Source organism: Rutidosis leptorrhynchoides, chromosome 2 (assembly GCF_046630445.1).
Source record: "Rutidosis leptorrhynchoides isolate AG116_Rl617_1_P2 chromosome 2, CSIRO_AGI_Rlap_v1, whole genome shotgun sequence".
Lineage (NCBI taxonomy): Eukaryota > Viridiplantae > Streptophyta > Magnoliopsida > Asterales > Asteraceae > Rutidosis > Rutidosis leptorrhynchoides.
The window spans coordinates 387741845-387769425 of record NC_092334.1 but is presented as its reverse complement, the minus strand read 5'-3'; the positions used below and the strand labels follow the sequence as shown (position 1 = coordinate 387769425).

At 33.4% G+C, this 27581-nt stretch overlaps 1 protein-coding gene across 1 annotated transcript; it reads right to left on the bottom strand.

Moving 5' to 3' along the window:
- Window positions 1-6837: 6837 nt before the first annotated feature.
- LOC139889050 (uncharacterized) lies at window positions 6838-7641 on the bottom strand. The gene has a single exon (XM_071872024.1). It carries the CDS (start codon window positions 7639-7641, stop codon window positions 6838-6840), a length of 804 nt encoding a protein of 267 aa, XP_071728125.1.
- Window positions 7642-27581: the final 19940 nt, after the last annotated feature.

Here is a 27581-nt window from a genome sequence, read left to right as displayed (position 1 = left end):
ATTGGGAGAAATGCCATTTCATGGTTAAAGAAGGCATCGTTCTTGGACATAAAATTTCAAAAGAAGGAATTGAAGTGGATAGAGCTAAAGTAGATGTAATTGCTAAACTTCCACATCCCACAAATGTTAGAGGAGTTAGGAGTTTTCTAGGGCATGCCGGTTTTTACCGACGTTTCATAAAAGATTTTTCTAAAATTGCCACTCCTATGAATAAACTCCTAGAAAAGGATGCGCCATTCATCTTTTCAGATGAATGTATCAAATCTTTTAATATTCTTAAAGAAAAACTCACCAATGCACCAATCATGATAACACCAAATTGGAATCTACCATTTGAACTAATGTGCGATGCAAGTGATTTTGCAATGGGAGCCGTTTTAGGACAAAGGATTGAAAAACGATTTCAACCTATATATTATGCTAGTAAGACGTTACAAGGAGCACAAACGAACTATACAACTACTGAAAAAGAACTCCTTGCTATTGTCTTTGCTTTTGACAAATTTCGATCATATCTCGTTCTAGCAAAAACGGTGGTCTATACCGACCATTCTGCTCTTAGATACCTATTTTCAAAACAAGATGCTAAACCAAGATTAATCCGTTGGATCTTACTCTTACAAGAGTTTGATATTGAAATTCGAGATAAAAAAGGAGCAGAAAATCTCGCCGCTGATCATCTTTCTCGTCTTGAAAATCCCGAATTAGAAGTTCTGAATGAATCGGCCATACAAGACAACTTTCCTGATGAATATCTATTGAAGATAGATTATAAAGAAATCTCATGGTTTGCAGACTATGCAAATTATTTAGTATGTGGATTCCTTGAAAAAGGATTATCATACCAAAGACGAAAGAAATTCTTCAGTGATATAAAACACTATTTCTGGGAAGATCCACATCTGTTTAAAAGTTGTCCCGATGGAATAATACGCCGATGTGTATTTGGAGATGAAGCTAGTAAAATTTTAAACCATTGTCACACAGGACCAACAGGAGGGCATTATGGGCCTCAACTAACAGCAAGAAAAGTTTATGAAGCTGGATTCTATTGGCCTACAATTTACAAAGACTCACACCTCCTTTGCAAATCCTGTGATGCATGTCAAAGGGCCGGAAGAATAAGTCAACGTGATGAAATGCCACAAAATGTCATCCAAGTATGTGAAGTATTTGACATTTGGGGTATTGACTTTATGGGTCCATTTCCAAAATCTCATAATAATCTATATATACTCGTAGCCATTGATTATGTATCTAAATGGGCGGAAGCACAAGCTCTCCCAACTAACGATGCACGAGTTGTAGTCAACTTTTTAAAACGTCTTTTTGCAAGGTTTGGAACACCGAAAGCTTTAATAAGTGATCGGGGTACTCATTTCTGTAATAATCAACTTGAGAAAGTTCTTAAAAGATATGGAGTAACTCATAAAATTTCCACCGCATATCATCCACAAACAAGTGGACAAGTTGAAAATACTAACCGAGCTTTAAAACGTATTCTAGAGAAAACCGTAGGATCAAATCCGAAGGAATGGTCCATTAAATTGGAGGATGCACTCTGGGCTTTTAGAACAGCCTACAAAACTCCAATTGGAACCACACCTTTTAGACTTGTTTATGGAAAAGCATGTCATCTTCCAGTAGAAATTGAACACAAAGCATTTTGGGCTTTGAAGACATGTAATCTTGATTTACATGAAGCCGGACGTCTACGATTAAGTCAACTAAACGAATTAGAAGAATTAAGACATGAAGCATACGAAAATTCGTTAATCTATAAAGAAAGAACGAAGAAATGGCATGATAAAAGAATCAGAAGTTCAAAAGAATTTAAAGAAGGAGACAGAGTTCTTCTTTTCAATTCACGATTCAAGCTATTTCCTGGAAAATTGAAATCAAGATGGTCTGGACCATTCATAGTCAAAAGAGTTTTCCCATACGGAACGATAGAATTAATAAATTCAAATGGGATTGAATTTAAAGTTAATGGTCACAGAGTTAAACATTACATACATGATCCGATGGAAGTCGACAACAAAGTTAATCACAATTTCGACACCACAGCTAACTAAGTGTGGGGAGAATCAAGTCTTTAAAGGATAATATGTATTTCTGTTAGAGTTAGATTGTCTGTTTTCGTGTAGTTCTCGAAAATGGAACACGTATGGTCTTTCCCTAGCAGACCCTAAAGAACTAGTCTTCTCCCCCCATTCTGAATTTTTATTTTTTTTAGGTTTTTACGAAATGAAGACTGCCTGTGAACTAAACCATGGTCTAATGCTACACGGTTTGATCACTAAACGTAATAATGATATTCTACCGAGTGAATTAGTATCAGTAATCAGAGAAAGAATGGACGGAGTTAGAAAAGGATCCAGATGCGAAGATAATAAGTTACAATTTGGTAAAGGAAAATCAAAATCCGCAGCGAAAAGAAGAGCACGACACCTAGAAAGATGTCACAAATGCGGAAAATGGTCACATGGAGGTAAATGTTCAAATAATCAAACCTATTCAAATACCGAATTTGTTACTTTATGCAGAGACGGACCGTTCATATGTTTAGAAGAAAAGATAATGAATGCTCGAGGTTACGCCTATGCAGCCATGGAAAACCAATTAAACCGACTATCTTATGAATATAATAGATCATATAACTAAGAAATCTATTTCACAGGTATGTCTGTACAGTTTTTATTTTTATTTTTATTTTTAACCTTTTGATAATAAACGCTAATTTGTTCGCTAAAAAGTATTAAATTGGTATTAAATAAAATTAGGTTTGGCGACCGAAATTATTGATATCATTCAACAATTTATTACATCACTGCGAAATTTAACGTTTATTCTTAAGGTATAAATATCTTTAATCAATCAACCCAAAATATTTCAAAAATTCGTCATGAGTTAAATTAGGTCTTTGAACCGAAATTACTTTACCGAAAAGAGGGGCGCATATTTTTGATAATATTTGATTGATTAAAGTGGGATAAAAAGACAAAAAGATTTTTAATTTTATTTTTACCATATTTTTAAAATTAATATTTAAATCTTAAATTAATATTGTAAACTTTGTAAAAACAATATATTTAAATTGTAAATATTTGAAAAACTAATATAAGTTTGGTATGAAATATGAATTTTTAAATTAAGTTTGGTGTGAATTTTTAATTTTTAAAAAAAATATTAATTTTTAATTTTATGCATTTCAAATTTTAAGTTTGGTGTGAATTTTTAATTTTTAATTTTGAATTTTATATTTAAGTTGTGTGAATTTAAAAACAAAAATTTACTTTATCTCATTAAGTTAAAAATATGATTTTTAAAAAATTCGTCGTAAGTTGAAGACTAGGTCTTTGAACCGAAATTGCTTTACCCGAGGGAGGGACGAGAACTTTTATTATCATATTTTTAATCTTACTGAATTAGAGTATGCCAAAAACATTGAAAAAACCCAAAAATCTTAGCTTTTAAAACAATCGCTACAAAAAGACAAATTTTAAAATTTTGTCGAAGGACGGACTAGGACATTGATCCGAAACGACCTCGTCCTAAATAACAAGGGAAACAAAATTTTAAAATTAATTTCTTAATTGTTTTCAAAAGTTAATGATTATAAAAAAAAAAAAAAAAAAGTAAACTCCGCGACTCGCGGAGTTTGCAGTGCAAAACCTCCGCGACTCGCGGAGGGACCAAATTACAAAAAAAAAATAAAAGAGCTGAACGATCAGTTCACTCCCACACAAAAACACTGCGAATTTCACAGCGAAAAGCACCCCGAAAAAACCCGAAAATCACCCCCAAAAATCTCAATTTTTAACCGTTAATCACCAAATCTTTTGCTAAAATCATGTTGAGAAGGATGATATCTAAGAATTACTCAAGAAAAACGGTAAATTTCTACACCTAAACACCATTTAATTCGAAATTAGGTGTTCTTGAGCTAATTTTTCCCCAATTTGATTTTGATGCTTTTTAGTGTAATTAGACTTAAATTGTTTATGTATTATGCTTGTATAACCTAGATTGATGCTGTTTAACATGATTAGAAGCCTTAAACTTCAAATTTTGAATAATCTAGGGTTTGTGTTCTTGAGCAAATTTGGGGCTTTTTGATATAAACAGGTTATGGCCGATTTTTGTCATGAATTGTTGCTAAATTGAGTAGTGTAACATGTCTAGGTAGTTAAATGATCCAAACTTTGAGCCTAAACATGATTTTGAGAATTAAAGTGGACTTTTTCAAGTCCAAAATTCATGAACTTGATTTTTGAAAGATAATGCCATTTGAGACTTGTTTATTTGCTAGTAATGATTATTTTGACATGTTATTTGAGTTGAATGCTTATGAACTTGGCGAAAATTTTCGTATATGCTTAAACGAACATATATTTCATAGCATTATTCCTCAAGAAAGACAAGCTTTTAGTTGCAATTGTTCTATTTACAAGTGATATTCGTTTAAATAATAAAAGGTGAAGACAGAAGACAGATTCGACGATTTGAAGACGCAAACGACCAAAAAGCTCAAAAGAACAAAAGACAATCAAAAAGGTTCCAATTATTGATAAGAAACGTCTCGAAATCACAAGAGTACAAGATTCAAAACGCAAAGTACAAGATATTAAATTGTACGCGAGGACGTTCGAAAATCCGGAACCGGGACCAGAGTCAACTCTTAACGCTCGACGCAACGGACTAAAAATTACAAGTTAACTATGTATATAAATATAATATAATATATAATTAATTATATTAATTATATATATATTATATATATATATTAAAAACCGTCGGCAGCAAGAAACTCCAAGGGTGTGAGCTGTAAATACATCTCCGCGACTCGCGGAGTTTTAAGGGCATTTTGCCGCGAGTCGCGGAGCCCCAATTTTCAACTCTGGCTATAAAGCCAACCGAATTCTGATCAAATTTCATCATCTTTTTTCTTCCTCTTCATACGTAAAATTTATATTTATATTTATAATTTATATTTTAATTTTAATTATAATTCTAATAATAAGGGTATGTTAGCGAATGTTGTAAGGGTGTAAGTCGAAATTCTGTCCGTGTAACGCTACGCTATTTTTAATCATTGTAAGTTATGTTCAACCTTTTTATATTAATGTCTCGTAGCTAAGTTATTATTATGCTTATTTAAAACGAAGTAATCATGATGTTGGGCTAATTACTAAAATTGGATAATTGGGCTTTGTACCATAATTGGGGTTTGGACAAAAGAACGACACTTGTGGAAATTAGACTATGGGCTATTAATGGGCTTTATATTTGTTTAACTAAATGAAAGTTTGTTAATGTTAATATAAAGATTTACAATTGGGCGTCCCTATAAATTACCATATACACTCGATCGGACACGATGGGCGGGGTATTTATATGTACGAATAATCGTTCATTTAACCGGACACGGGAATGGATTAATAGCCACTAGAATAATTAAAACAGGGGTGAAATTACATTCAAGGGTAATTGGTGTAATTGTTAACAAAGTAGTAAAACCTTGGTTTACACGCAGTCGATAACCTGGTGTATTCATTAAACAAAGTATTAAAACCTTGTTACAATTCGAATCCCCAATTAGTTGGAATATTTAACTTCGGGTATAATAATAATTTGACAAGGACACTTGCAATTTATATTTATGACTGATGGACTGTTATGGACAAAAACCAGACGGACATATTGAATAATCCAGGACAAAGGACAATTAACCCATGGGCATAAAACTAAAATCAACACGTCAAACATCATGATTACGGAAGTTTAAATAAGCATAATTCTTTTATTTCATATTTAATTTCCTTTATTTAATTGCACTTCTAATTATCGCACTTTTATTTATTTGTTATTTAATCGCACTTTTAATTATCGTACTTTTTAATTATCGCAATTTTATTTTATCGCATTTTTATTATTCGCAATTTCATTATCGTTATTTACTTTACGCTTTAATTTAAGTCTTGTATTTATTTTATATTTTACATTAGGTTTTAACTGCGACTAAAGTCTTAAAATCGACAAACCGGTCATTAAACGGTAAAAACCCCCCTTTATAATAATAATATTACTTATATATATATTTGTATTTTTATAAAAGTAAACTAATATAGCGTTGAGCTTTGTTTAAAGATTTCCCTGTGGAACGAACCGGACTTACTAAAAACTACACTACTGTACGATTAGGTACACTGCCTATAAGTGTTGTAGCAAGGTTTAAGTATATCCATTCTATAAATAAATAAATATCTTGTGTAAAATTGTATCGTATTTAATAGTTTTTCCTAGTAAAATAATAACTATTTTATATACACCTCGCTTCACATCAATTATATAGCTTATTTGTGTTTTGTACCTTTTAACTATTTCGGTTATTTAATAAATTTTACTTGCTTTTATAAAAAAGGATAATTTGATATTCTCTGAAATTCAAAATACTAATTATCATATTAATCAATGTAAAATAGCATAACTACTGTAAATCCACACAGGCAAACATCGTTCATCTATAACATATTTTGTTACAATAATTATTTATTTCTAAGAGCACTCCCAATGGTTATGTCTTAGTCTTTCAGGACTAGACGCCACCTCAGCACCAGATCAGCACTTCATTCCCAGGACTAAACCAGGACTAAACACTCCCAACAGTTACACATTTCTTCCATAATTTTTTATCACATTTTATTTTTCTCTAAACGATATTTATTTAAATAAAACTAAACTTTTATTAAAAATTAAAAACATTACAATAATTAAAATTAAAAATTACATTAAAATTTGAAAAATTAAATTACATTGAAATAATAAAAAAAAAAACTACTCTTCGCCTTCTTCTTCAACGTCGTTTTCTTCTTCGTCATCGTGAATGTGTGAAGGTCCTACCTCGGGTTGATTGTTAGGATTAATTGTCGGATCATGTCGAATTCGATAATGAGATGGAAGATTATACACGTGTTTTACAAGCATATCTCGTAGTAGTCGATGAATGCCCACATCTCTTAATTCCGCGTCCATCTGCATATGCGCCTCGACTCTTTCTTGGAATGTTCCTCGTGCACGTCGAATCGGACGATAATTCTCCTCGAGGCCACAAAATGCACGCTCTTTGTCCTCGGTTATCATATTATTTAATATGATACATGTTAACATAATCCTTCTAATTTGGCAGATGTAATACGGTCTTCCTGGATGTTGAACAATGGTCCATCGACCTTGTAGTACTCCTAATGCTCGTTCAATATCTTTTCTTGCCGATGCCTGGTACTTTGAAAATTTTGATTGTTTCGTGTCTATCGGATTTCTGAACGATTTCACTAATGTTGTCCATTCCGGATCAATTCCATCTGCCAAATAATAACCCTTATTAAACGTACACCCGTTAACCGTAAACATACATGGGGGAGCTTCACCGGCTAATAACTCGGTAAAAAAATCAGATTGATTGAGTACGTTGATATCATTATTTGAACCCGCAGGTCCATAATAAGCGTGCGAAAACCATCCATCGTACGAGGCTACCGCTTCAAGCATAATTGACGGGTAACCATGATCACCTCGTATATAATATATAATGACCCTTCCACCGTTGTGGACAATTTCTCCACCTCCAATGCATAACATCTCCAGAAAACCATGTATTTGAGAATGTTTAATGGTCAAACGTTGCACATCTTATGCAGTTGGTTTTCTCAAATATTCAGTAGCGTACAAATGAAAAACACATTTGCAATAATTGTTTAACCAATCATATGCAGTTTGTTCACCCATATGCAAATATTCATCAAAAAGATCGGCCGAAGTAGCATAAGCAAGTTGACGTATGACAGATCTTACTTTTTGAACAATATTAAAACCAAGTAATCGGGCGGCATCACGTTTTTTATGAAAGTAAGTAAAATATTCGGGAATCGGAGTTTGAGAAAAATTCAATATACCTTGACATATACGAAGAAATAAAGGTTTGCTCATTCGATACCTTCTACGAAAATAATCATCCGAAAACGTGGGATTGTCGGAAAAATAATCATTACATAAAGCTCTTGCGCGGGCTTTCGCGATCTCTATGTAAATATCTTCGAGGTGCTTTTTGTACGGGGACAACTTCTTCATCATCGCTTAACTCATCCAATGCCTCAAGTAATTCGAGTGCGCGAGTATCACTTACATTAGTTGTATTTGTGATCGTTAATAAAACGCTTAGTTCGGGATCGTAATTTGGATTCATTTTTTTGGTAAAGAAAAAAAATTGATAAAATGATAGTGTAGGTTGAGAGAGTGAAAAAGATATGTGTAAAAGATGAATTTGAATGTGTATATATAGAGTGGAAAAAAAAAATACAAAACTAGCCGTTTATATCCGTCCGGTATTTTATTATTATTATTATTATTATGTTTTGTTTTCTATCCATTTCTACCGTCCTCATTAATGATTACAAAACGCGCACCAGAGCACGGATAGCTGGGCGGTAGGCTGGGCGGTGGGCAGAGGTGTCTTCGAGTATAGGCAAGAAAGGCACCCGCCTAGGACCCAAAAATTTAGAAGGGCCTAAAATTTTGAATATGTAAATATTTTTCTCAATATATTTAATTAAATCAAATTAAAAATTGTCTATTAAAGTTAAAATACCTTGTTTTTAATAGTTAAATACAATGTAAGTAAATAAATAGATAAATTGGAGTAGCTGTTTTTTATGCGTAATAAAAAATTTCAACTTATTTGTGGGACCGTTTTTATTTTCGTGTAAGTCATTTAAATTGTCGAGGAGGCTCTGATGGTGGACTTTCATCGGCGCCCAACAGAGCGGCGGAGTGGACAGTGGCTAAGTCCAAAACGTTCGGAGGGCTCTAATTATATGAAATGAAATGCACTGTTTATTTTGAAATACCTCTAGAACCTCACCCATATCGCAAATCATTCATTTACGTTACTGGATAGGGGCAACATGGTAAATGTAACAATAGAGTAAGGGGTAAAAAGGGAAATATAAATGAAGGAGAGAGTTATATGTCCCCGTCAGGCGTCAGCAACCGGCAGAATTACTAAAAATGCCGCTTTCTTGTCCCCCATCGCAGTTTCCTCGCCTGTTTTCCTCTGTCCCCTTGTAATTTTAATACGTACTATAATTTACACTCTAAAATCCTACTTAAAAAGGAATACTACTTAAATATCTTTCATTTTAACTTCACCCCTTCAAATTTTCATGGTTTCTAACATATATCCTTATACTTTTCTTATTTGATGTAGGAGGTTAACAAACGATTTTTAATTGCGTTATTTCAAACCTAACATCTTTTTTGTCTAATAAAAAGAAATACAGAAATATGAAGAATATATATTATATATTGAACTTTTTTTTCTTATTACATATGGATGGATGTAGATAAAGGGAAGATGAAGCACATATCGTCTTATGTTTGAAAAATGCTATTTACTTTGTTATCCACTCCATTTAAAAAATGTTTGCCATATTATTTACCATATTAACTATTAGACAAAAATAATGAGTACTAGGAGTGTTTTCGTCCTTTCACCTTTTTTTATTTTTCCTTTTTTCACCTTTTTTTATTCCAAAAAATACCTCACACTTTTTTCAAAAATTAAATCGACTCCCCAAACAGGGGGTAAACTGTCAAATACCTATTTTCATAAAAAATCTTAAATAAACTCCACCCAAATATTCAACTGTCATATCTTCTCGCTCGCAACGAGTTAAATTTTTCCGGCACCATCGTTAAACTCGAAATAATTTTAGGAACACAATGTCACTAACTCTACGCAAAACGGACGCTTTTTAAAAAAAACGTTAAATATTTGAGGTACCTTTCATACACGGACTATTAGACAAAAATGATGAATAGTACCAGGGGCGTTTTCGTCCTTTCACCTTTTTTTTTCTTTTTTCACCTTTTTTTATTTTCCAAAAAAAAACCCACACTTTTTTCAAATATTAAAATCGACTCCCTAAACAGGGGGTAAACTGTCAAATACCTATTTTCATAAAAAAAAATTTAAATAAACTCCACTCAAATATATTCAACGGGTCATATCTTCTCACTCGCAACGAGTTAAATTTTTTCAGCACCATCGTTAAACTCGAAATAATTTTAGGAACACAATGTCACTAACTCTACGCAAAACGGACGCTTTTTAAAAAAACGTTAAATATTTTAGGTACTTTTCATACACGTTGATTTTGCGTTAAATTTTTAAAAATCGACAATTCCATAGCGAAACGCGGAGATGCACATATATTGTTAATTTAAAATAACATTTAAAACTTTCACGGATTATACCTTTTAGTTCGACTCGAGTTGCGCTTCAACGACATCATCGTTAGCCACAAAATAATTTTACAAACTAAACGCAATAGAATACATTGAAAAACGAACTCCCGGCGCGAAGCGAGGGTTCGTAAACTAGTTATTTATACATGTCTTGAAATAGTGAGTATTTCTTAAAAAAAAAAGCTACTAACTATGATTAAATTTACCAATGTACACTCATTTATAATTATAATTATAATTCTCAATCATTAGTTTCTTAAATAAATTTAATCATACTTATTTTAAATTGGCGAATTTAATGGTTTTCGATTTGAGTTGAGTTCTCAGCTGCTCTCGTCAGTTTCAGAATCTTGAGTATGATTAGCTTATGCGATCGTCAGTTTGGGAATCTTGAGGCTAGGTTTTAGATAGTATTTGGTAGTTTCATTGTTGTTTTCTAGTTTCGAGCTTCATTCGATCCGATTCATCACTGTTTTGTATCACCGTTTGAGGTTTTCTTTTGCGAAAACGTGTTCGTAATCTATACGAGTATTCGTATTTTTAGCCAAAAATAAAATAAAAAATCCAACGTTCACTTGTCTTTGATGAATTATACTCGGGTATCAGCCACAACTTCTCAACATCTCTCGGTAAAAATATGTGGCAAGCGGTCATTTGGATAGCTTTGTTATTTCATTTGGCTAAATAGAAACACAATTGTATTTAGCAATAATAATAAAGGAGTTGCGGTTATTATCAATTATATTCAGTTGAGAAGCATTGATTGGATTTCTAATAGAGTTAAAAAGGTGAATTTGAATTAGCATAGTTGGCTCAATTACACTATGAATTTTGGCAGTCCTCAAGTTAATAGAAGTGGCATTGGTTAATTTTTTGCAGCCTTCGTGCTCGAATACTGGCAAACCCTTCAACAACATTTTTGTACAGTGTACATGATCTGCTCGAGTTTCATGTGGTTATTTTCTTTCATATTGTATAGTTTGCAGTGTTAGCATCACACATACATCTGGAGTCTAAATGGATGGGTCATGGTTTTACTTTGTCACTAAAATTTCAGTATTGTAACTCTTCGCTCTCCAGCATGTTATCAAGTCAGATTCTGATGCCCTGATGTTTCCTAAGTGATGTTTCGACCTGCATATTTACTTGTTGGGACCAAAAGGATCTTGTCTCTCCGTAGTCGATCCGTCACTTTGTTTGTTGAATAGTTCGTGTGAAGCTCTGTTATCAAAATACCAGGGAATCATTAGCAGGAACCAAAAACATATTAAACTTAGGATAATTACCTTAGATTACCTTAAATTACCTTAGGATTACTTTAGACTAAATTAGTAACTTAGAATATCTACGCAAAATTTAAAAACAAAAGACATACTCAGTGTATGACCCATACCCGATCTAGACCAGGGTCTTTGTTATTCATACCTGATCCAGACGTAATAATATCTAAAACACACAAGGAAGAACGAATCAGAAACCGAATGGCGTTACACGTTACTCTAGCAGAAAACACCAAACCCTCTATTGAAGGTCGAGGAGTACCAATCAGATTCCCGAATATCCAAGGACATTTGTTCGAGTTAAAACATCATATTATACAGCTCATCCAAAATGGTTGTCCATTTCATGGATTACCATATGACGATCCTAATTCTCACCTTGATAAATTCATATCTCTTTCGAACTTTAATAAATAGCCAGGGATAAGACAAGATATAGTCCGACTATACTTGTTCCCCTACTCTCTGACTCATTATGCGCAAACATGGTTTGAAGGATTGAAAAAAGATTCCATCACGTTATGGACGAAGATGACAACTAAATTCCTAACCAAATATTTGCCTCCTTCTAAACAAACCAAGCTCAAGAATGACATCATTAACTTTAAGCAAAGTTATGATGAATCTCTTTACACCGCATTGGAGCGATTCAAAACCCTGATGAAGAAGTGCCCTAATCACCAGCTAGAACGTTAAGCTCATATCTGTACTTTCTACAATGGTCTTAGGGTAAATCATAGGACGACGATCGATGCAGCAGCTCAAGGAAATCTGATGAACCAACCAGAAGAGATATATATATACGAATGCTTATCTCTACAAAGGAAAGGATACCAGAATCCAACATAATTCCACTGAGTGAAGAATGCTCAGCATTGCTCAGAAACTCTCTACCCAAGAAGCTAGGAGATACGAGCCGATTCATTTTTCCATATTCAATCTACCAATCTGGATCCATTCATGCACTAGTAGATTTAGGAACAAGTATCAACCTCATACCATATTCTCTCTACAAGAGATTAGAGTTAGGAGACTTAACACCAACCAAAATGATAATCTAACTTGCCGATCACGCAATCTGATATCCTAAGGGTATAGTTGAGAATATCTTGGTGAAAGTCAAAAAATTCTTGTATCCTACGGATTTCGTAGTGATGGATATTAGGGAAGACCTACATACGCCAATAGTATTAGGATGACCTTTCATAAACACGGCTAGGACTGTCATTGATGTGTACAATCAAACCTTGATCTTACCATCACATGGGGAGAGCGTTACCTTCAAAATTGACCGACCTACCGATCTTTCTGGACAGGTAGAGATGTTTGCTATTTCTATCACACAGATCACTTCCGATGATGAGTCCCCACCACCAGCCGATGATATCGAAATTGGTGTCGAATCACAGTCTGCTAACGACCTGAAAATGAAAGAAGAGGATCCCAGTGAAGAAATAGAGGAAGAGTCTGAGGAGGAAGAAGAAATGGGAGACGTAGAGAAAACTGCGACAATATCCTCTCTAAGCTCGGAAGCAATTCATAAACGTCACGAATAAATAATGAGGCTAGAGACGGAAGATCACAGTTTAATAATTCATTTCAAGAAGAAAGCTGATAAGGCTGCTGAATTTAAGGATACAGAAATTGACCTCGCAGTGTAAAAGTGAAACACCAGAATACTGAAGAAGCCCGTTCATCAGACGAATCTACAGAAGAAAGCTATACTGATGATGACGAGGGAGAAGAGCAAAATGAAGACATTCTGGGCGATTTATATTCTCTACCAGCAGCATCAGATCAAGAGGAGCTGGACTCTTCTTCAGATCACTCAGAGATACCGGTCATATCTAATCACGCCGATACGATAACCTTCATCAATGATATCGATGAGTTTGAAGATATTCTCGAAGCCATCCGTAGATCAACAATCACTTTCACACCTCGTTTAAAGGAGCGAATCAAGGCTATCGAAGATGAATACAACCTTTATCTGCCAAGAGAAGATGATAATGTGGAACTCTTATAAAGGCGCATTCAAGACTTTATCACTACTCTTCACGATCATATCTACCATGAAGAAAGGCTACGAGAGCACAATTCAGTGGTTCGAACAATTCTCGAGACGAGATTTTGTTAAGATCAGAAGATCATTTACTCCAAGGTTTACAACGCCTTAGTCAGATCTGCACTTTCGTTCTCAGCAAACCAACGAGCACTATTGACTCTCATCCGAAAGCATATGAATCTTTCCACCAGACGCCCAACTTATGACTCTGATTCGCAAATGATTGAAGATATTCATAGCCTCTTCGTGCTCTTGGAAAGAGATAATTTCGAAAGCACACCAGACAGACTAGTGATCTACCTAACAATTGATCACCATGCTGATCTGATTATCAAGGAATTGAGACGTACTAGCAGAAGAAGGAAGACGCAACAAACCATTCTCACATCTAGAACCCGACCGAGTCAACATTGCCACCTTTGTTAGAAAGCAATTGGCACGTATCTTCCACGAGACCACGGATCCTAGTTTCACATTTAAAGTTAGATGCCGGGAGATATATTCCAAGACGGTGACGCTAATGCTTGGGTCAGGATTACTTTTCACTTCTCTCCAGCTTCGCCTCTTAATAAATCGGTGCCGAGCTACAGACTCCTTCTATGGAGACCACCGTTCAGAAGATTTTGAGATACTGAAGATATAAAATTTAACACTATTCGAAGATCTCCGAAATGAACACCCAGTTAGAGAAACAATTACCACAAGCACAGCCTCGATGATTGACATTCATGGATCAATCAGCAGAGCCGTAGATCGTGTTCTCATAGGACTCAAAGATTTGTCAAGAGCTGAAACCACCCATTATCTCGCCTTCGGAAGATCTTCAAGAGAAATTCCGGATCTTTTACCTCTTTTGGTCCGGCATTTAATCAGAATCTATCCACCAAGACTCACGTTCCATCAAGAAAACTAAGATTATGACTACCAGAGGGGAATGTACGCTTTTCAACAGTAGGCATCATTATGGTCAAGCCAACGACCCAAAACAAAAGCGCTTCTCGTGAAATGTCCCGTTCATATTGATTATAAACGTTCCATATTAATTGATTTCGCCGCGAGGTTTTGACCTCTATATGAGACGTTTTTCAAAGACTGCATTAATTTTTAAAACAACCATAACCTTTATTTTATCGATAAATGTTTAAAAAGCATTACGTAGATTATCAAATAATGATAATCTAAAATATACCGTTTACACACGACCATTACATAATGGTTTACAATAAGAATATATTACATCAAAAATAAGTTTCTTGAATGCAGTTTTTACATAATATCATATAAGCATGGACTTCAAATAATAGACCACAAGATTTCAATTTCAATATACATGCAACAGCGGAAGCTCTTAATAATCACCTGAGAATAAACATGCTTAAAACATCAACAAAAATGTTGGTGAGTTATAGGTTTAACCTATATATTATTAAATCATAATAATAGACCACAAGATTTCAATTTCAATATACATCCCATACATAGAGATAAAATTCATTCATATGGTGAACACCCGGAAATCGACATTAACAAGATGCATATAAGAATATCTCCTATCATTCCGGGAAATCCTTCGGACATGATAAAAATGAATTCGAAGTACTAAAGCATCCGGTACTTTGGATGGGGTTCGTTAGGCCCAATAGATCTATCTTTAGGATTTGCGCCAATTAGTAGATCGGTTTACTAATTCTTAGGTTACCAAGCAAAAGGGGCATATCCGGCTTCGATTATTCACCCATATAATGTAGTTTCAATTACTTGTGTCTATTTCGTAAAACATTTATAAAACTGCATGTATTCTCATCCCAAAATATTAGATTTTAAAAGTGGGACTATAACTCACTTTCACAGATTTTTACTTCGTCGGGAAGTAAGACTTGGCCACTGGTCGATTCACGAACCTATAACAAATATGTACATATATATCAAAGTATGTTCAAAATATATTTACAACATTTTTAATACGTTTTAATGTTTTAAGTTTATTAAGTCAGCTGTCCTCATTAGTAACCTACAACTAGTTGTCCACAATTAGATGTACAGAAATAAATCGATATATATTATCTTGAATCAATCAACGACCCAATGTATATACGTCTCAGGCTAGATCACAACTCAAAGTATATATATTTTTGGAATCAACCTCAACCCTGTATAGCTAACTCCAACATTACTGCATATAGAGTGTCTATGGTTGTTCCAAATAATATATATAGATGAGTCGATATGATATGTCAAAACATTTGCATACGTGTCTATGGTATCCCAAGATTACATAATATATTAGAATACATGTATAATACAATATAAGTTAGCTAGGATATGATTAATATAGATTTGTTACCAATTTTCACGTAGCTACAACAAGCAAAAATATCCAATCTTGTTTTACCCATAACTTCTTCGTTTTAAATCCGTTTTGAGTGTTTCAATTTGCTATGGTTTCATATTGAACTTAAGTTTATGAATCTAAATAGAGAAAGTATAAGTTTATAGTCGGAAATACAGGTTACAAGTCATTTTTGTAAAGGTAGTCATTTCAGTCGAAAGAACGACGTCTAGATGACCATTTTGGAAAACATACTTCCACTTTGAGTTTAACCATGATTTTTGGATATAGTTTCATGTTCATAAGAAAAATCATTTTTTCAGAAGAACAACTTTTAAATCAAAGTTTATCATAGTTTTTAATTAACTAACCCAAAACAGCCCGCGGTGTTACTACGACGGCGTATATCCGATTTTACGGTGTTTTTCGTGTTTTTCGGTTTTAAATCATTAAGTAAGCATATCATATAGATATTGAACATGTGTTTAGTTGATTTTAAAAGTCAAGTTAGAAGGATTAACTTTTGTTTGCGAACAAGTTTAGAATTAACTAAACTATGTTCTAGTGATTACGAGTTTAAACCTTCGAATAAGATAGTTTTATATATATGAATCGAATGATGTTATGAACATCATTACTACCTCAAGTTTAGTAGGTAAACCTAATGGAAGTGATAAGAAATGATCTAGCTTTAAAGGATCTTGGATGGCTTGAAAGTTCTTGAAGTAGGATCATGACACAAAAACAAGTTCAAGTAAGATTTTTACTCGAATTAAGATAGTTTATGGTTATAGAAATTGAATCAAAATTTGAATATGAATATTACCGTGAATAAGAAAGATAACCTACTGTAAATAATAAAGGTTTCTTGATCTTAGATGATTACTTGGAATGGATTAGAAAGCTTAGAAGTAAACTAGTAAACTTGAAAGGATTTTCGAAGTGTTCTTGAAGTGTTCTTCCTAAGATGATTATAGCTTGATTCTTGAAGTAATTTTTGATGAAGATGATAATTAGCTACTGGAAAAATTCGTTCATAAGTGTGTGTGTGTGTGTGTGTGTGTGTGTTGAGAGAGAATTAGAAAGAGAATTGGAAGTGAAATGGAGTGAATGATGAGTGGTAAGTGGTGAGTGGTGAGTGGGGTTAAAAGGAGTTCTAGTTAGTTGACTAGTTCATGGTAGAAGTTAAAATTGATTAATCATGCATGACATAATCAAAAGTGGAATCCCGTGCTAGTTCCTATTGGTATATACCCATAGTAAGTACGTCTAGAAGCTGTGTATAATACGGGTATGAATACGACTAGAATTCTTGATGAAAAAAGAATGGGAATGTAACTGTAACCATTTTCGTTAAGTATGAGTGTCTTGATATATGTCTTGAAGTCTTCCAAAAGTATATTAATACATCTAAATACACTACATGTATATACATTTTAACTGAGTCGTTAAGTCATCGTTAGTCGTTACATGTAAATGTTGTTTTGAAACCTTTAGGTTAACGATCTTGTTAAATGTTGTTAACCCATTGTTTATTATATATAAAGAGATGTTAAATTATTACATTATCATGATATTATGATATATTAATATATTTTAGTAGGATATATATACAGTTAAATGTTGTTACAACGATAAAAGTTACATATATGTCTCGTTTCGAAATCATTAAGTTAGTAGTCTTGGTTTTACATATGTAGTTCATTGTTAATACACTTAATGACATGTTTAATTATCATATATCATGATTAAACATAGTGTATCAATATCTTAATATGATTCATATGTATTTAGTAAGACGTTGTTATAACGATAATTGTTATATATATCGTTTCGAGTTTCTTAATTCAATAAACTCAATTTTATGTATATAACTCATTGTTAAAATACCTAATGAGATACTTACTTATCATAATATCATGTTAACTATATATATAATCATATATATGTCATCATATAGTTTTTACAAGTTTTAACGTTCGTGAATCACCGGTCAACTTGGGTGGTCAATTGTCTATATGAAACTTATTTCAATTAATCAAGTCATAACAAGTTTGATTGCTTAATATGTTGGAAACACTTAATCATGTAAATAACAATTTTATTTAATATATATAAACATGGAAAAGTTCGGGTCACTACAGTACCTACCCGTTAAATAAATTTCGTCCCGAAATTTTAAGCAGTTGGAGGTGTTGACGTATCTTCTGGAAATAAGTGCGGGTATTTCTTCTTCATCTGATCTTTTCATTCCCAGGTGAACTCGGGTCCTCTACGATCATTCCATCGAACCTTAACAATTGGTATCTTGTTTTGCTTAAGTCTTTTAACCTCACGATTCATTATTTCGACGAGTTCTTCGACGAATTGAAGTTTTTAGTTGATTTGGATTTCGTCTAATGGAATAGTGAGATCTTCTTTAGCAAAACATTTCTTCAAATTTGAGACGTGGAAAGTGTTATGTACAGTTGTGAGTTGTTGTGGTAATTCAAGTCGGTAAGCAACTGGTCCGACACGATCAATAATCTTGAATGGTCCAATATACCTTGGATTTAATTTCCCCCGTTTACCAAATTGAACAACGCCTTTCCAAGGTGCAACTTTAAGCATGACCATCTCTTCAATTTCAAATTCTATATATTTTCTTTTAATGTCAGCGTAGCTCTTTTGTCGACTTTGGGCGGTTTTCAACCGTTGTTGAATTTAGATGATCTTCTCGGTAGTTTCTTGTATTATCTCCGGACCCGTAATTTGTCTATCCCCCACTTCACTCTAACAAATCAGAGACCTGAACTTTCTACCATAAAGTGCTTCAAACGGCGCCATCTCAATGCTTGAATGGTAGCTGTTGTTGTAGGAAAATTCTACTAACGGTAGATGTCGATCCTAACTGTTTCCGAACTCAATAACTGATAATGCTAAAAACGAACATATATTTCATAGCATTATTCCTCAAGAAAGACAAGCTTTTAGTTGCAATTGTTCTATTTACAAGTGATATTCGTTTAAATAATAAAAGGTGAAGACAAAAGACAGATTCGACGAATTGAAGACGCAAACGACCAAAAAGCTCAAAAGTACAAAAGACAATCAAAAAGGTTCCAATTATTGATAAGAAACGTCTCGAAATTACAAGAGTACAAGATTCAAAACGCAAAGTACAAAATATAAAATTGTACGCAAGGACATTCGAAAATCCGGAACCGGGACCAGAGTCAACTCTTAACGCTCGACGCAACGGACTAAAAATTACAAGTTAACTATGTATATAAATATAATATAATATATAATTAATTATATTAATTATATATATATTATATATATATTATAAAACCGTCGGCAGAGAAAGACTCCAAGGGTGTGAGCTGTAAATACATTCTCCGCGACTCGCGGAGTTTGAAGAGGTTTTCACCGCGAGTCGCGGAGCCCCAAAAATCGACTCTGGCTATAAAGCAAACCGAATTCTGATCATTTTTCATAATCTATTTCTCTCTTCTCTCATATATACGTAAAATATATATATATAATTTATATTTTAATTTTAATTTTAATTATAATTCTAATAATAAGGGTATGTTAGCGAATGTTGTAAGGGTGTAAGTCAAAATTCTGTCCGTGTAACGCTACGCTATTTTTAATCATTGTAAGTTATGTTCAACCTTTTTACATTAATGTCTCGTAGCTAAGTTATTATTATGCTTATTTAAAACGAAGTAATCATGATGTTGGGCTAATTACTAAAATTGGGTAATTGGGCTTTGTACCATAATTGGGGTTTGGACAAAAGAACGACACTTGTGGAAATTAGACTATGGGATATTAATGGGCTTTATATTTGTTTAACTAAATGAAAGTTTGTTAATGTTAATATAAAGATTTACAATTGGGCGTCCCTATAAATTACCATATACACTCAATCGGGCACGATGGGCGGGGTATTTATATGTACGAATAATCGTTCATTTAACCGGACACGGGAATGGATTGATAGCCACTAGAATAATTAAAACAGGGGTGAAATTACATTCAAGGGTAATTGGTGTAATTGTTAACAAAGTAGTAAAACCTTGGTTTACACGCAGTCGATAACCTGGTGTATTCATTAAACAAAGTATTAAAACCTTGTTACAATTCGAATCCCCAATTAGTTGGAATATTTAACTTCGGGTATAATAATAATTTGACGAGGACACTCGCACTTTATATTTATGACTGATGGACTGTTATGGACAAAAACCAGACGGACATATTAAATAATCCAGGACAAAGGACAATTAACCCATGGGCATAAAACTAAAATCAACACGTCAAACATCATGATTACGGAAGTTTAAATAAGCATAATTCTTTTATTTCATATTTAATTTCCTTTATTTTATATTTAATTGCACTTCTAATTATCGCATTTTTATTGTTATTATATTTAATTACATTTTTAATTATCGTACTTTTTAATTATCGCAAGTTTATTTTATCGCACTTTTATTATTCGCAATTTCATTATCGTTATTTACTTTACGCTTTAAATTAAGTCTTTTATTTATTTAATATTTTACATTAGGTTTTAACTGCGACTAAAGTTTTAAAATCGACAAACCGGTCATTAAACGGTAAAACCCCCCTTTATAATAATAATATTACTTATATATATATTTGTATTTTTATATAGCGTTGAGCTTTGTTTAAAAATTTCCCTGTGGAACGAACCGGACTTACTAAAAACTACACTACTTTACGATTAGGTACACTGCCTATAAGTGTTGTAGCAAGGTTTAAGTATATCCATTCTATAAATAAATAAATATCTTGTGTAAAATTGTATCGTATTTAATAGTGTTTTCTGCTAAAATTAATAACTATTTTATATACACCTCGCATAACATCAAGTATTTTTGGCGCCGCTGCCGGGGACACTCTTAAACGCCTGAAGCGCAACGCTAATATAAAAAAAAAAGATTTTTTAGTTTACTTTTATTAAAAATTCGTTTTTGTAAAAATACGTTTTAATTATTCAAAAATATAAAAAGAAAAACAAAAATATAAGTATTTTTTTTTTTTAGATTTTGTTAAATATTTAAGTTTTATAAGTTTCTTTATTTTTAGTTTAGTTTATAAAAATATAAGTTTTATTTTAATATCTTTTATTTATATAAAAATAGAAAACAGAAAATATAAATAAATAAATAAAGAAAAAACGCGTCGAAGATTAAATCTGTCAACTGAATTTCTGAACCCCGCGAGTCGCGGGGTTTGAAGCATTATATACCGCAAGTCGCGGAGCTTCTCTGACACGCGAACAGGAAGCCCTAATTCAGCATTAATTACGGTTTATTATTAATTATAATTATTATTTAACCCTAATTATTATTATTATTATTATTAGTTTTATTTTTACTTTTACTTTTTATTTAATTGTATTTAGTATTAATTAGTTTTATTAAATTATAAAATTAGTAGTTTTATTAAATAAATAATATAAAAATAATATTTTTATAAAAATTATACTTTTTACAACTTTTTGTATATTTTTATATTTTGTCCCTTTTTAATCGTTTTAGCGTAATATTTGTATTTTTCTCTCATTTTTAATTTTAAACTTAGTTTTTGCTATAGTTATTTTTACTCCTAGATTTTTAGGCTTTGCCGTAGAATTCCTTAAGTGCTTTTTCTTTAGACTAAGATTTAGGTACTTTAAAATTTTGCGACGCCTTTTTAAGTTTTAGTTTCTTTTTAAGTTATTTCCATTTGGGATTTAGTTTTTCCTGTAAGCTTTAATATTTTTAGACACTTTTACTATGTATCAATTATCATTCCAATTAGTAATTTCAATTTGCGATTATAATTTTAAGTTAGTTGTAGTAATAAGGTTAGGTTAGTCAAGTATTTTTAAGTTTTGATAAGTTTCTTTTATTTTTCCGTCACCTTTTATTTTTCAACCATTTTTTCTTTTTCGACCTTTTGCGACGAACTCTTTTTCTCTCTTATTTCTCGCTATTCTAGTTTTAGGACATAGATTTTTATTCTACTTCTTATCTAAATTTCTTAAAATTACGAAAATTTATTTTGAGTGGTTAAAATGATAGACATCAAAATTTTCTGGTTCGTAGTAATAGTTGGATTTGTACGTGGACCGGGTTATTGGAGCCAAACAGTCCTCAATTATATTGAGACCAAACGAATCCTGCCCCTCTGCTGCATCTTTTGGCTATTCGAAACGTGGGCAAAATCAGAAAAGTCTATTGGTTGGATAACTTATTATAATTTTTCTTTCCTTTTAAAAACTAATAGGATATTCAGTGAATGCACCGAGCAAGACGTTCATCACCTTTTGTACGTTCACCACCTGTAACTAGATCAAGACATTTAGCAAATATAACCGCCGTTGATTTTTCTTTAGAATCGTCATCCAGTCGACCAAGTACTTCAGTTCAAATTTCCGATAATCCATTTTTTGAACCCGACCTCACAATTGAGAATCCGGAGAATATTCAGGAACGGTTCATAGATCCAGAACCATTAAACTTTCCTCCGGAGCCACCAATCATTCAAACAGAGATTGTTGAGGAACGAACCATTAAATCAGAATCATCTAGTGATACCGATTCAACAAATTCAATTATGGAGAATCTGGAACCTTTAAGTATGGAAGACCGAATGAGAGCTAAACGCACTGGTCAAGGTCACGCAATTACTCATCCAGACATTAATGCGCCAGATTATGAAATCAAAGGACAAATTCTACACATGGTGACTAATCAATGCCAATTTAGTGGTGCGCCGAAGGAAGATCCAAATGAACATCTACGTACCTTTAATAGGATCTGTACACTATTTAAAATCCGAGAAGTGGAGGATGAACAGATATATCTCATGTTATTTCCCTGGACTTTAAAGGGAGAAGCCAAAGATTGGTTGGAATCGTTACCTGAAGGGGCGATTGATACATGGGACGTTTTAGTTGACAAATTTCTTAAACAATTCTTTCCTGCATCTAAAGCCGTAAGACTTCAAGCAGAAATTGTTACGTTCACACAGAAACCAAATGAAACTCTATATGAGGCGTGGACAAGATATGGAAAGTTATTAAGAGGATGTCCGCAACATGGTTTAGACACCTGTCAAATAGTACAAATATTCTACCAAGGATGCGACATCACTACAAGAAAAGACATAGATATAGCAGCTGGTGGTTCTATTATGAAGAAAACCGAAACTGATGCTTACAAAATTATTGATAATACTGCTTCCCACTCACATGAGTGGCACCAAGAAAAAGACATCATTAGATCATCTAAAGCAGCTAGAGCCGATTCTAGCCATGACTTAGATTCCATTTCCGCAAAGATAGATGCTGTGGAGAGACGAATGGAAAACATGACTAAGGATATTCACTCAATACGAATTAGTTGTGAGCAGTGTGGAGGACCACATTTGACAAAAGATTGTCTCAGTATTGAATTAACAATGGAACAAAGAGAGAATATTTCATACATAAACCAAAGGCCTGGAAATAATTATCAGAATAATTATCAACCGCCAAGACCGATTTACAATCAAAACCAGAATTATAACCGAAATATTCCATACAACAACCAACAAGGTCCTAGCAATCAACAAGTATCCAATAATACTTATAATCAGCAAAGACCGAATTTTCAAAACAAACCACCACAACAAACCGATGATAAAAAGCCGAATTTAGAAGATATGATGACGAAGCTAGTTGAAACTCAAACACAGTTTTTCACATCTCAAAAACAAACTAATGAACAAAATGCTCAAGCATTTAGAAATCAACAAGCTTCTATTCAAAATCTGGAACAAGAAGTGAGTAACCTAACAAGATTAATAGGTGAAAGAAAACCGGGAAGTTTACCAAGCGATACAAATGCTAACCCCCGGAATGAAACAGCTAAAGCTATTACCACAAGAAGTGGTACAACACTTAAACCACCTGAAATACCTGTAACTTCTGATGAAACTATTCCTACTCCACAAGAACCACAACCTGATCAAGATAAGGAAAAAGAACCGGTAGTTGAAAAGGTTAATGAAAATAACACAGTTAAGGATAAACCTTATGTTAAACCATACCAACCACCACTTCCTTACCCGAGTAAAATGAAGAAAGAAAAACTTGAAGCCGAGCAATCCAAATTTTTGGATATGTTTAAACAGATAAATGTAAATCTTCCTTTCATTGATGTGATTTCAGGAATGCCAAGATATGCTAAATTCTTGAAAGATCTAATCTCAAATAGAAAGAAAATGGAAGAACTCTCGGCTGTTACTATGAATGCTAATTGTTCAGCAGTGCTGTTGAATAAGATACCAGAAAAACTATCTGATCCAGGAAGTTTCACAATTCCATGTTTTCTAGGTAGTCTTAGTTCAATAGAAGCATTGGCAGACTTAGGTGCTAGTATAAATCTAATGCCGTATTCACTATACGCTAAACTAGACCTTGGAGAATTGAAACCAACCAGAATAAGCATACAACTAGCCGATAGATCAATAAAATATCCTAGAGGGATAATGGAGAACATGCTAGTTAAAGTTGGTACTTTAGTATTTCCAGTAGATTTTGTTGTTTTGGACATGGAAGAAGATTCTCAAGTTCCTCTCATATTAGGAAGACCATTCTTAAACACGGCTAAAGCAATGATAGACGTGTTCGGTAAGAAATTGACCCTAAGTATAGAGGATGAGAGTGTTACCTTTTCAGTTGATAGAGCAATGCAACAACCACAATCTGCAGATGATACATGTTATTATATTCAAACTATAGATGCACATGCAGAATTATTAAAAGAATTTCCAGAATTACAAGGAACAGGAGAATGTTCTTTAGGAGAAGGTAATGAACCAATTGATGAAGCTGAAATGTTAGCTACACTTATAGCTAATGGATATGAACCAACAACAGAAGAAATTCAAATGCTAAAAGAAGAAGACAGATATCGATATAAATCATCGATAGAAGAACCTCCGAAATTAGAGTTAAAGCCACTTCCAAACCATTTGGAATACGCTTATTTACATGGTGAATCTGAATTACCTGTAATAATATCGTCTTCTCTTACTGAAAATGAGAAATCACAACTCATTTCTGTGTTGAAAGCTCATAAACCAGCCATTGCATGGAAGATTCATGATATTAAAGGAATAAGTCCTTCGTATTGCACACATAAAATCCTTATGGAAGAAGGTCATAAAACGTATGTGCAACGCCAACGAAGACTAAATCCTAATATGCAAGATGTAGTTAAGAAATAGATTATTAAACTGCTAGATGCAGGTTTGATATATCCAATTTCTGATAGTCCATGGGTAAGCCCAGTTCAATGCGTGCCAAAGAAGGGTGGCATGACTGTCATTACAAATGAGAAAAATGAGCTTATTCCTACTAGGACTGTAACAGGATGGCGTGTATGTATTGATTATAGAAAATTAAATGACGCCACCAGAAAAGATCACTTTCCCTTACCTTTCATTGATCAAATGTTGGAAAGATTAGCCGGAAATAGTTACTATTGTTTTCTAGATGGATTTTCCGGATATTTTCAAATTCCAATAGCACCCGAGGACCAAGAGAAAACCACATTCACGTGCCCTTATGGTACTTTTGCTTACAAACGCATGCCATTTGGACTTTGTAACGCCCCTGCAACCTTTCAAAGGTGCATGATGGCGATTTTTCACGACATGATAGAAGAATGCATGGAAGTATTCATGGATGACTTTTCAGTCTTCGGTGATACATTTAAATCATGTCTAGTTAATCTGGAACGAATGCTAATTAGATGCGAAAAATCAAATCTAGTACTTAATTGGGAGAAATGCCATTTCATGGTTAAAGAAGGCATCGTTCTTGGACATAAAATTTCAAAAGAAGGAATTGAAGTGGATAGAGCTAAAGTAGATGTAATTGCTAAACTTCCACATCCCACCAATGTTAGAGGAGTTAGGAGTTTTCTAGGGCATGCCGGTTTTTACCGACGTTTTATAAAAGATTTTTCTAAAATTGCCACTCCTATGAATAAACTCCTAGAAAAGGATGCTCCATTCATCTTTTCAGATGAGTGTATCAAATCTTTTAATATTCTTAAAGAGAAACTCACTAATGCGCCGATCATGATAACACCAAATTGGAATCTACCATTTGAACTAATGTGCGATGCAAGTGATTTTGCAATGGGAGCCGTTTTAGGACAAAGGATTGAAAAACGATTTCAACCTATATATTATGCTAGTAAGACATTACAAGGAGCACAAACAAACTATACAACTACTGAAAAAGAACTCCTTGCTATTGTCTTTGCTTTTGACAAATTTCGATCATATCTCGTTCTAGCAAAAACGGTGGTCTATACCGACCATTCTGCTCTTAGATACCTATTTTCAAAACAAGATGCTAAACCAAGATTAATCCGTTGGATCTTACTCTTACAAGAGTTTGATATTGAAATCCGAGATAAAAGAGGAGCAGAAAATCTCGCCGCTGATCATCTTTCTCGTCTTGAAAATCCCGAATTAGAAGTTCTGAATGAATCAGCCATACAAGACAACTTTCCTGATAAATATCTATTGAAGATAGATTATAAAGAAATTCCATGGTTTGCAGACTATGCAAACTACTTAGTTTGTGGATTCCTTGAAAAAGGATTATCGTACCAAAGACGAAAGAAATTCTTCAGTGATATAAAACACTATTTCTGGGAAGATCCACACCTGTTTAAAAGTTGTCCCGATGGAATAATACGCCGATGTGTATTTGGAGATGAAGCTAGTAAAATTTTAAACCATTGTCACACAGGACCAACAGGAGGGCATTATGGGCCTCAACTAACAGCAAGAAAAGTTTATGAAGCTGGATTCTATTGGCCTACAATTTACAAAGACGCACACCTTCTTTGCAAATCCTGTGATGCATGTCAAAGGGCCGGAAAAATAAGTCAACGTGATGAAATGCCACAAAATGTCATCCAAGTATGTGAAGTATTTGACATTTGGGGTATTGACTTTATGGGTCCATTTCCAAAATCTAATAATAATCTATATATACTCGTAGCCATTGATTATGTATCTAAATGGGCGGAAGCACAAGCTCTCCCAACTAACGATGCACGAGTTGTAGTCAACTTTTTAAAACGTCTTTTTGCAAGATTTGGAACACCGAAAGCTTTAATAAGTGATCGGGGTACTCATTTCTGTAATAATCAACTTGAGAAAGTTCTTAAAAGATATGGAGTAACTCATAAAATCTCCACCGCATATCATCCACAAACAAGTGGACAAGTTGAAAATACCAACCGAGCTTTAAAACGTATTCTAGAGAAAACTATAGGATCAAATCCGAAGGAATGGTCCATTAAATTGGAGGATGCACTCTGGGCTTTTAGAACAGCCTACAAAACTCCAATTGGAACCACACCTTTTAGACTTGTTTATGGAAAAGCATGTCATCTTCCAGTAGAAATTGAACACAAAGCATTTTGGGCTTTGAAGACATGTAATCTTGATTTACATGAAGCCGGACGTCTACGATTAAGTCAACTAAACGAATTAGAAGAATTAAGACATGAAGCATACGAAAATTCGT